Source organism: Salminus brasiliensis, chromosome 5 (assembly GCF_030463535.1).
Source record: "Salminus brasiliensis chromosome 5, fSalBra1.hap2, whole genome shotgun sequence".
NCBI classification, from domain to species: domain Eukaryota; kingdom Metazoa; phylum Chordata; class Actinopteri; order Characiformes; family Bryconidae; genus Salminus; species Salminus brasiliensis.
In genome coordinates, this window is record NC_132882.1 from 40599836 (window position 1) to 40611349 (window position 11514).

At 43.5% G+C, this 11514-nt stretch overlaps 1 protein-coding gene across 1 annotated transcript; it reads right to left on the reverse strand.

Annotated features, from left to right (window-relative positions):
• Positions 1-510: 510 nt before the first annotated feature.
• LOC140555718 (uncharacterized) lies at positions 511-8357 on the reverse strand. Its single transcript, XM_072679022.1, has 3 exons — positions 7716-8357; positions 7495-7608; positions 511-4355 (listed from the first exon to the last, which is right to left on the reverse strand). The coding sequence occupies exons 2-3, from the start codon at positions 7582-7584 to the stop codon at positions 684-686; spliced, it is 3762 nt and encodes a 1253-aa protein (XP_072535123.1). The 5' UTR covers positions 7585-7608; positions 7716-8357; the 3' UTR covers positions 511-683.
• Positions 8358-11514: the final 3157 nt, after the last annotated feature.

Consider the following 11514-nt stretch of genomic DNA (forward strand, 5'->3'; position numbering starts at 1 on the left):
TACAGTACCCTGCTAAATATCTTAGCATTTTCTGAGGAAAACAGGTGTTATCCTTGCTTTTGTATTAAAAAAGGTTTTTATGAGTAAGAACTAGATATGTCTATATCTGAAGCCCTCAATGCTGAAGCACCAGCAGAAATATTGACCAATATTGGACGTCAATCAGTTTCTGAACCTGTGCAAAGACTGGAGAGGGGAGATCAAAATGATTAGTTATCAATATAGAAATGTCCCATGATTTGGAAGGCTGCACTAGAAGCTTTTTTTGCTTTTTGGGCGCGCTGACTAAGCAAGATCTCTTGATTAAATCCAGATTTACCACATATCTCATCAATGTGCCAAACAGCTAGCAGATGCCATGCATTATCTCCAATCCTAAAACCACAGGCTAGACATTACATATGCAGAGACTTGGACATTAGCCTGTACTAGGACTGTGTTTGTCCAAATAATTAGCCAGGTATGTTGAGACTCTGCGGACAGTCTTAGAAACAGAAGTACTTGCCCAAATACAAAACATTCAAGTTTAAAAAACTGCTTTTAATGTTAGGAGTAATACAGCAACTAGACCCACCACCAATATGATGACAAAAAAATCCAGTTGAGAACCTCTTGTAACCTTTCGCTAAGCTAACCTACTTTTCCCGTCCACCGACCCCCACACAAGCTCTGTCCCATGTTAGCTACGTGGCTAAGTCTGAAGATAGAGAAGCTTTTTTGAAGCGTTTGCAGGATTTGGAATTTTTAAGCATATGCCACAGCAAAGCCGACGATCTGGTGAAACCCTGCCCACAGTTGCAGTGAAACACGTTCCTGCAGTCACGTCGCACAAGCTTTTTGGTGTTCGATGGCATGACCCTGAAGAGCACCCTCTGCTTGTGGCAGGCCAACTGATGGGTCCCCTGGAACGTCTGTCCACAAGCGGCGCACACGTACCGCATGGCCTCAGCGTGCTGCACCTGATGGCGCAGTAAATGCAGCCGTTGCTGGAAGGTCCTGCCGCACTGGCATCTGTGCAGACGTGGGCCGCGATGCTGATATCTGTGCCGGACACCTAGCGCGGGCTGCCTGGCAATGGCGCCGCAGTGCCGGCATGGGAATACAGTCTTGGAGCGCCAGCTCTGCCGCAGGCGCTTCTGAAGGGCCAGCTCCTGGCTTTGATTTACGAACATGGTGACTATCCTCAGGGGGTCCTGGGAAGGAGGGGGAACCTGGTCTGGGAAAGAGGAAATGCAGGAATCCAGATGGCTAATGCTGGATTGAACAGCGGTTGTACTATGGGTTAGGGTGGCTGCTGAACTAGAGATAGGAGCAGGAGCAGGTACAGGGATTATAACTGGTCTGACATTGCCTGGGAAACTCTGGCTCGTGGAAGGTAGTGTCTTCATACTACTGGCTGAAACGAGAGTGGATTTGGGAAACTGGACGGGTGTAGGTGAGAACGATACACTAACTTTATTGGAAGTTGAGGGATAAGTGGGGATACGAAGAGTGACTTTGGACTGATTACACACTGGGGCCGAGGTGCTGGACAGAGACATGGGCAAGGATGTAGAAGTAGAGACGAGAGGACTGGCGTCAAGAACCTGGTGATGCTGAGGCAGGACGCCGCCTTGGAAAACCATTTCTGTTGGTTTTGTGTTGGCTGGAGAGGAGGATGGGATTACTACCTGCATCTGTCCTGTGTTTGCCCGAGTAGCCATAAACACCGGTGTCACTGTGTCCTGCCCTCCGTTTAAGGTTATACAAGCCACCTTCTGGTCGCCATTTGGTGTAACAGGGACACTCACAGGTAACGTGGAATTGGCCACACCGCCAAGTTCCTGAGATGCGTCAACAATACTAATGACATTGTTGCTGAAAAGCATGTTCAGGGAGGAGGGAACAGTCAGGCTGCCGCCATTGTTGATCGGTTGCTTTGAAGAACCCCCAACAGCAGGTGATGGTACAAATTTCAGAATCATTGTAGCTGGGTTTTGGACATTGCTTGCAGTCTTTGCTGGAGTTACAACGGGCACCTTGGTTTTGCAACAAGAATGCACTACAAAACTGCTATGGTTGGGAAACACCTGGAGGCACGACGAGCAGATGTATTTGGTTAAGGGGTGCGTCTCAGCCTGATGTTTCAGCAGCAACTGGTCGCTCCCACACACTGCACCACATATGTAGCAGGTGGACTTTGGCATGCACCTGCAGCGCTCCGTTGGCTTTCCCATTCTTGGAACTTTGCTAAGACCACAGGAACTACAAATTTGAAGGTCTTTAGATGGGCTGGATTCAGGAGCTACATTGGGTTTTACAGAATTGAGAGACCCCTTATTAGATGAGCTGGGTTTGGGATGTACAGTTACTTCTACAGGACTGAGTGGTTTCTCATTAGGTGAGCTGGATTCAGGACGTGCACCAATCTTTACAGAATTAACTGACTTCTTGTTAGTGTTTATACAAATCTGTCTCTTTCGGACGGTCCTGGACCGAAGTAATCTTACGGAACCTTCCTCTGGGGTGGCACTGTTGCCATTAAACCCTGTATCTCTTTCTGTGCTCGGCTCCTCCATAGGGGAGCATAATGAATTATCTTGTGTGGAGTCACTTTCCTCCTTGATCTCATCTTTAACCTCTTCTAGATCCTCCTCAATAGGTGCACGCTCCCATAAGTTGTCCTCACTATCGTCCTCCACTTTGACATCAAGCTCCAGCTGCTCTGGCTCCACCTTAGCTGAGACAGAGGGAGACAGTGAGGATTTGTGAGTGGTGTCTTGTTCTTCTGGTTCATGAGGCTTACCTCCGGGTACCTGTGTTTTAATTACCGTTTCGTAAGCTGCCTGCAGTACGACCCTGCACGAATCAGTCACTCTTCCACTTTGAGGCAAAGAGCGAAGCACCACAACTTCAACCTTCTCTTTCTGGTCACCCTCAGACTCTGTGTCTCTAGTGTTTGGTTCACCATTGAGATCAACATTCTCGCTTTGTTCCCTGGAGGAACTGCGTGTGTTATAGGCAGGTTCTTGATTTGAGACACTGAGGGTTTTAATGCTACAGTAATTATGATCAGTGCAATTATCCTGTACTGTGGAGCTTGTGTTGCTGCTCTCTTTGTAAGCAGACTTTGCTGGAGTTGGACTGGGCTTTACAGGATTAACTGACTTGCCGTTAGTGTTCCTATAAATCTGCCTCTTTTTGACGGTCCTGGACTGAAGTAATCTTATGGAACCTTCCTCTGGGGTGGCACTGTTGTAGTCTCTGGAAACATCAGAGGCTGTATCTGTTTCTGAGCTCGGCTCCTCCATAGGGGAGTACAATGAATTGTCTAGTGTGGAGTCACTTTCCTCCTTAATGTCAAGGTTTTCCTCATTTTCTACCTCTTCTATGTCCTCCTCAATGGGCGCACACTCCCATAAGTTGTCTTCACAATCATCCTCCACTTTGACACTAAGTTCCAGCTGCACTGGCTCCACCTTAGCTGAGACAGACAGTGAAGGCTTGTGAGCGGTTTCTTGGTCTTCTGTTTCATGGTGCTTCTCCCCCAGTATTTGAGTTGTACTTGCTGCTTTGCATGTTGCCTGCAGTACGACTCCATACGTATCAGCCTCTACTCCTGTCTGAGGCAAGCAGCTAAGCAGTTTCCAGTCACCCTCAGAGTCTTTAGTGTTTGGTCTAGTATTATACACATGTGCAGGTTCACTATTGATAGTTTTCACATTCTGTTTTTGTTCCCTGGTGGAACTGCGTGTGTTGTATGCAGGTGCTTGATTTGAGGCACTGGAATCTCTGGGGCTTTCTGTGCTACAGTAATTGTGATCGCCGAGATGATCCTCCTTTGTGGTCCTTGTGATGCTGCTCTCTCTTGTCTCCTGCATGTCTCTCAGTGGAACCTCTTCCTCCTCATCCTTCACACACTTTACCTCCACCTCCTCAGTCTTGATGATGATCTCCTCCACGTCCAGCCACAGAGGCTTCTGTGTTTCTGATTGAGGTAGCTTGAAAGCCTCATCAGGTGGCTCAACTTTCCCCACAAAATGTTGGCCCATGTGTTGGTTCATATGCCACGTATTCCAAAACATAACTTTGCAGCTATCACAGAAGAGACGGTAGTTGGGATGGGCATTTTCCAGGTGCAAGGCCAGGGAGATCGCACGGGAGAAAGTCACTTGACACAAGTGGCAGCGCACTTCGTCCTTGTGCACGTTAAAATGCTGAATTAGGTTGTTGAGAAAAGTGAAGGTTTCTCCACACACGCAGCACACGCAGTCTCCATAGCCTCCATTGAGCCCCTGTCCTGGGACAAGATCGTCCTCCTCACTGGAATCCTCATGAAGACTGTAATGCTTGGGAACGATCCACGGAAGGCTTCCCTAAAACAAGAAATTCACAAAGAAACAAATCAGAATCAATCAACCGCAGTTCTTGAGCAATGTGTCAGGTGATAAATTAACTGGAAAACTTCCTGCACAGTACAGTTAAGCAATTAACATTCCACTGTCCTCTGTGGGAGGCCCAGTTTACCTCTATTTTAGATCAGAATGGCTCAACTGTCTGCATCATAAACTATCTGCTCAGTGCCATATAAGGTCTATGTTAACTGTAGGTCCACCTTGTTATCTTTTAACCACAGATTATAGCCCAACTGTTGTAATGGTTATGTCCTAGATGTCCTTTAGCCCTTTAGAATGTTTCAGTTTTTGACCACAGAACAATTCATCTGGATATTTAAGAGATATTTTTCAGTTAGCCAGATAGCCAGTCCAATAGGAGTTTGTAAGTGAGATTTCTACTGGACAGTCTTCACTTCTGCATAGATCTATTAAGCTTCTATTTATCTAACCACTAATTTTATATAGTTGAATACACCCCTGGAAAGATATTGTGGAAAATATACCAATCGCAACCTAGCAATGATACTGATGTGTGTCAAAACCCCAGCAATGCTGATGTGCAAGATACACTTATATCCGCATCAAACATGTAAACACATCGGTGTTACTGCTGAACTGACAGCGGTTCACAAACTCAGATCATATCTGATCAACAGAAAAAACAGACAGAGAATGAAATGAAAACATCAGTAATAGCTGTGAACACCCAGAACAGCACCAAAAAAAAAAAAAACATCAAAAAATGTATTGCTATATGGTTACTAATGCAGGACAACCGATACACTGCAGTCATCTAGACATTTGGCTCTTCTTGAGTGCAAAAACATCAAATATCAGTTTGAAAGATCAGTCAAATTTAAACATCTGGGCCATAAGGTTAACTCTAATTTTAATAAGTATCTGCCGATATCACCGTGATCCTATTCCACAGAGCATCCCTAATGGCAACAGATGGCCTAGAGTTAGCCAAATTCAGGCATTTTCTGAAAGACATTTCGTCTCGGGCTAAAAACACTGACGCACCATAACACTGCAGGGTACCACTTACACAAATTCACTCAGACACCTGGGGCCATAACACCATACTAAATCCAAGAGTCCTTCGGCAAGACTCCTAAAGCTACATTCTGTGATGCCAGTAACGCAATGTAATTTTCGCAATTGCTCCCAATTAATCACAAACACGACTGCAAAACACAAGCGACACAAGCAACACATTCATTTCAGGGAAGTTACGGCATTATATGCCTTATAATTCCAGCCATCATCTTATCTGCAGCTTCCTGGTCAAGGTCAATGTGATTCTGGCCTACTTGGAATAATTGGCCAGGAATACCCTCTGGATACATTCGCTCAAACACTTACACCTAGGTGCAGATTTCACCTACTAGGGCCAATTAACCTACCATGTGTGTTTTTCGGGAGCAAACGGAGGTACCTGAAAAAAAGTTCACACAGACACAGGGAGAACACACCAAACTCACAAGCGAGGATCAAACCTACAACCTTAGACTAGAGTTTAGATTCTCTGCCCGAGCCCAAGCCCAAGATTATGAACCCACCATTTGCTCTGGTCCCGTCGGGTCGGGATCAATAAAATAGTCTGTGATGTAGGTAGGGCTGGGCGATGTGATAAATATTGTGTTTCGCGAAAAAAGGCTTTAAATATTGTGATATAGTATTTTTACCATAACACATGTAATCACACACTAAAAAACATAACTAGTGACAGATTCTTATAAACTACTATTGAGATACTCTCCCGTACTGAGTACAGTGATTTCTATTCAACATCTGCTGCTCTTCATCTTAAACCAGACTAATTAAACTGTTTGTAAGGAAACCTGCAGCTGATCAGTGTTTATTAAGCACCAACAGTATCCTCAATATTTATTATAAAATTGATTATAAAAAATTATAGCATATTGTTATCACCATAACAAAATGTATCATGATGCGATAAAAAATCGTCATATTGCTCAGCTCTAGATGTAGGCCTACATTTTTAATGCAATTTTTTACGTTGAATATACAGCTATGGCGTAATAATTACAATATTACAAAAAAGTTACAAATCACACTGTGAGCGAAGAAAAATCTGCACAAGTGGCCTGTAGCCTATAGCCTATTTAATTTTGTTTTGATAAGACTACATTTAGTTTGATAGGCTATAATAGGCTTTTATTATTTAAAGAATATCCAATTTTGTCTTGGTTTATTTTGCATGTAATTATGTTTTTGCTGGGGTTTTTTTGCATGTTTGCACTTAGGCTATATGCTTAAAATAAAAATGTTTGCTTGTTCAGAAAGTATTTCATGTTCTTAAACCTTGTTCAATAATATTAGAGTAGAGGACAGTCATTCAGACATCTTTCTGGCAGCCTATTTGGCCGATGTTTAGGCCCGCGGATCATTGTTCGCTTTCTTCTGTGTCGCACTGTCCATTAACATCATTACGAAGATTTCGCTCATTCAAACAACAAGGAATTGTAGTTAAAAAGGTCAGTATTACTTACTAAAGAAATGTCTTGTTCAAATCGGGCTCATAATGTCTCATGAGTTTATGGGACGGGTAGGGTCTGGCTGTATTTATGGGGGCCGATCTAAGCTCTACCACCTCAGACCTCCCGCTGCACCACTATGCCTCTCTTATAATAATAATAATAATAATAATAATAATAATACACAAAACAATAAGCCTGCAGCCTTTAGAATATTTAAAGCATTGAATGGGAGGGAGGGGAACATTTCAAATGTTGCAATAAATATTCATCATACACGAAAATCACAAAACCTGGTCTTGCCGCAGCAAAGTTCAGCAGATTAGTAAATATGTTACATCATATTTTGAATCATTAATGAACTGCAATTTGGCAAAGGGTGACCAGGCATCATGTGTTTGCTCCAAGCCAGCCCCTGTTGGGGAAAGAAATGCATGACACCCCTGGGTGTCACCCTTCTAGCCTGTAATCCACATCCTGAGACCATCTACAAGACAGGTGGACCTCAAGACGTGCTCAGAGAGTGAAAGCACAAGGTAGAGCAGATGTTTATAAAGTTCTTTACACGTTTACACACCATGTAGGACTTTTTCCCCTCCTGACTAAAGACCACTCACTTCAGCCTGCTGTGTCATGATGTTGACGTCTTGCTGCAGGTCCTGCTCAGTCCCGAGCTCGTGTGCGGTCTTCTCACAGGCCATTTCCATGGCAACCTCGCTCACACACTGCAGCTGAAACACCCGATATACAGAGTTGAAATGAGGAGGAGAGACTCCGCGTGAAGCAGGAAAACGCACGTGACTGGAAAACAAGCGAAGAGGGGAAAGTGGGCACTTACAGCATGTCTCTCTCTCTCTCTCTCTCTCTCGTCTGTTTAGCCAAACAAAACAAACTCGGAAGTTTGTGCGAAGTCGTTTTAGGGTCTCGTATTAAGGTGCTCTTCTTCAGTCAGAAATGTGGGGGTTTAAGAGGGGGGGGTGAGGGGGTCGTCCACCACATGTTTTAAAGTTTATCAGCACACGGAACCAAAATGTTGTCTCACTGTTTCCCAGCTACCTGATGATACATTCAGTGAAACACTGTCGAACCTCGGCCATTAAAGCGCCTGTCAGCGCAGTTATCTCCAGTTCCACACACAGTTTATGTCCTTTTCCTATTTTTGCCATAAATGTTCTTTTTTTTTCAAGAGACCATTCCCTCTCGTTTCCTGCGCATGCGAGCTATTTCGCCAGTAACTATTGCGCACGCGTGAGTCCGTCTGTTAATTCAGTCTTGTTTTCACAACAGGTCTGTCGTCAGTTCCGTCCGGACACATATTCAGCGTAAACCGACTTCTATTACAAGCGATTGTCAGGAGTAGCAATAATAAAGTGTTCCCACTCCATTTTAGGATTAACATTTAGGAGCTATGAAGTTTGCTAGTACATCTTCTGGGGGTGGAGCTTCTTTCTTGCCACCATAGACCTCTAAGTTCCTCAGAGTGTCGTCAGAGCCATGAGGAGGAACCATGGCGCTTGGTGTGACAACAACGCATACCGCTGCTACCCGCCCCGCCTCCTCAGTAAGCCCCGCCTCCGCATGTGGATTTCTCGATTTCCCGCTGTGACTTATTAATGATTAATTAATTAATTAATTAATTATTATTAATAATAATAATAATGATCATTTTTTTCCAAAGCAAACTGATTTTGAACAGCAGGACGCTTCTGAGTGCTGATTGGCTGGTGAGCAGTAACGTCATCCGTGACGTCATTAACACTTTGCTAGTGGGACACTGACTGTCCATGGTGGGAGTGTGTCAGTAAATCAGAGAGTGCACCTAGTGACCTAACATTGTCCCCTCCTTATACATGCATTACCCAGCAGCATCCCCACTGTGTAGTTACCGAACACTGTCCCCTCCACATACCTGCACTCCCTAACATTGTCCTCTGCTCATACCTACATTACCTAACATCGTCTCTTCACAATACCTGCATTTTGGAACGTGGTCCATTCCTCATACCCAGGTTGTCATTGAAACTGCCCAGTCCCTATGTCCACATTACTAACACTGCATGATGCCCCAACACATGCATTACTTAACACCATCCTTACCCCATACTACCCCGTCTACATCCCATCCAACGTCACCCAACACTGCAATGTCTAACAAATAATTGATGATAAATAATAATAACAAATCATTTCCCATCTGCTGCTCTTTATTGCTGCAGTTTCTACAATTTATTCATTTTGCTTTAGAAATGGGTAGAAATGAACTCCTTCTGTCTGTCCGGCTATCAAGTGTCCCCCAGGCCCATTCTAACCAGATCTGGAGCTTTACTTTCTATATTTATCCACAGAAAGCACCACCACTGCTAAAGACAAGAAAAAGCTTTAAGGTGAACACTTGCTGAGCAGTGATTGAAGGGCCAAAAATGCTATATATGCTTTAGAATGATACATGTTGTCATCCATTCTACTGTCCCCACTCCTGTGCTCTCTAATCTGTGGGGTCTTACTTATGCGGATGACAGGAAGGGACCCTATAGCTCACATCAACAGCTGCAGTGCCCATCCAGGAGTGAGCCAGGGCATGGTATGATGTCTTGATGTGATGTGGTTGCACTTGTATATCTACCCTTAATATCTACTGGTGTCCCATCCGCTCAACATTAAAAAAAAAATTAATGCAGTAGTGCGTAAATATCTGTAAATGTGTATATAATTATATCGGTACGTTTTGGGGGTTTTACAGCTCTCTATTACTCTATTACAACTTATTATTCTTTATTCTATTTATTGTTTAGTGTATTTTTCTCTTATAGTGTTTGCTTTTTCTGTTACATGTCATACTTGAGTTGCTCACACCAAGTTAATCTCCTTGTATGTGCGAAAAGGTTTTTTGCTTTCTGTCACTGGGGCCACAAACCAGGGTGTCAACATTCGGAGGGTCGCGGCCTACCACCAGACTGTAGTGGTACAACCCCTCACTAGTTCATCAATTTAGGTGGAGTTAGTTACATATCAGACCACAGTTCTGTTAGCATAGGCATTATTTATGCTAACTAGTAATAGAAGGCATTAATGACACAAGCCTGCAAAATGAGTGTCATGATATGGCCAATATAACAGAAATCTAAATGACATGCTTTACATGTTTTAGACCACAAATTAAATAATTCACGATAGTGACAATAATAATGATAACAATAATAAGTAATATTACTCTTAAATACTTAAACCTATTATTCCTTTTTTATTATTATTGTTAATCATGACTAATTTTCAACATTAACAGGCAACCAGAAGGGTACAGCTGCACCCCTTCAAATTCAGCAAGTAGTCCAGAAACGCCCCTTGGACTGTCCATGGTGGGAGTGTGTCAATCAATCAGAGAGTGCATCTATCAGCTAGAAGCTATTTTTAGTGACCTAACATTGTCCTCTCCTTATACATGCATTACCCAGCAGCATCCCCACTGTGTAGTTACCGAACACTGTCCCCTCCACATACCTGCACCCCTTCAAATTCAGCAAGTAGTCCAGAAACGCCCCTGGCAGAGTTCTAGACACACAAGTTATTTTCGACCACTTGGGGGCACACCAGCCTTGTCTGGAACAACAAAAGTGTGATTTCTAGGCATAAAGACTTTTGTTGGAAAGTAGGGATGATGTATGTGAAAATGTGTGTCTTTATTCTACAGAAACTGAATTAAATTGACTGAATGTAAGCCTGCTAAAAGGTTATTTTGGACTGAGAACTTCAAAATCAGAGAAAAATGAAAACAAGGCATATGAATCAATCATAACAGAATAACTGATGTTTTTTTTTAATCCCAAACATCTATTCTTACAAAGAAAACAAGAAAATACAACATTGAAGGAACTCCCTGAACTCCCTGAAGGTTGCTCCCTGAGGCATCAATTCCAGCTCATTTGGAAACTGTGGAGATGATTCCATCATTAAAAAGCTGACTTAACATTAGTGTTTGTACAAATCTGTCTCTTTTGGACGGTCCTAGACCAAAGTCTTCTTATGGAACCTTCCTCTGGAGTGTCACTGTTGTAGTCTCTGGGCACGTCAGAGGCTGTATCAGATTCTGAGCTCAGATCCTCCATAGGGGAATAGAATAAGTCGTCTAGTGAAGAATCACTTTCCTCCTTGATGTGTTGAAGTTGTCCTCGTCTTTTACCTCTATATCCTCCTCAACTGGAGCACGCTCCCATAAGCTGTCCTCAGCGTTGTCCTCCACTTTGACTTTGGAGTTCCAGCTGCACTGCCTCCAACTCGGTATGAAGCACCACAACTTCAACCTTCTCTTTCTGGTCACCCTCAGACTCTGAGTCTTTAGTGTTTGGTTCACCATTGAGATCAACAATCTCGCTTTTTTCCCTGGAGGAACTGCGTGTGTTATAGGCAGGTTCGATTTGAGACACTGAGGGTTTTAATGCAACAGTAATTATGATCTGTGGTCTTTGCTGGCATGGCACTGGCTTTTACAGAATTAGATGAGCTGGATTCTGGACCTGCACTGGCTTTTACAGGATTAATTGTAACTTTGACTTCTCATTAGTGTTCAAATAGGTCTCTTTTTGACGGTCCTGGACCAAAGTAATCTTAAGGAACCTTTCTCTGGGGTGGCACTGTTGTAG

Excerpts from the sequence above, each read along its gene's own strand:
- LOC140555718 (XM_072679022.1), bottom strand. The coding sequence starts at position 7,584 with ATGGAAATGGCCTGTGAGAAGACCGCACACGAGCTCGGGACTGAGCAG. Across the intron at positions 4,356-7,494 it reads TCATGACACAGCAGGCTGAA|GGAAGCCTTCCGTGGATCGT; the intron begins GTGAGTGGTCTT and ends TTCTTGTTTTAG.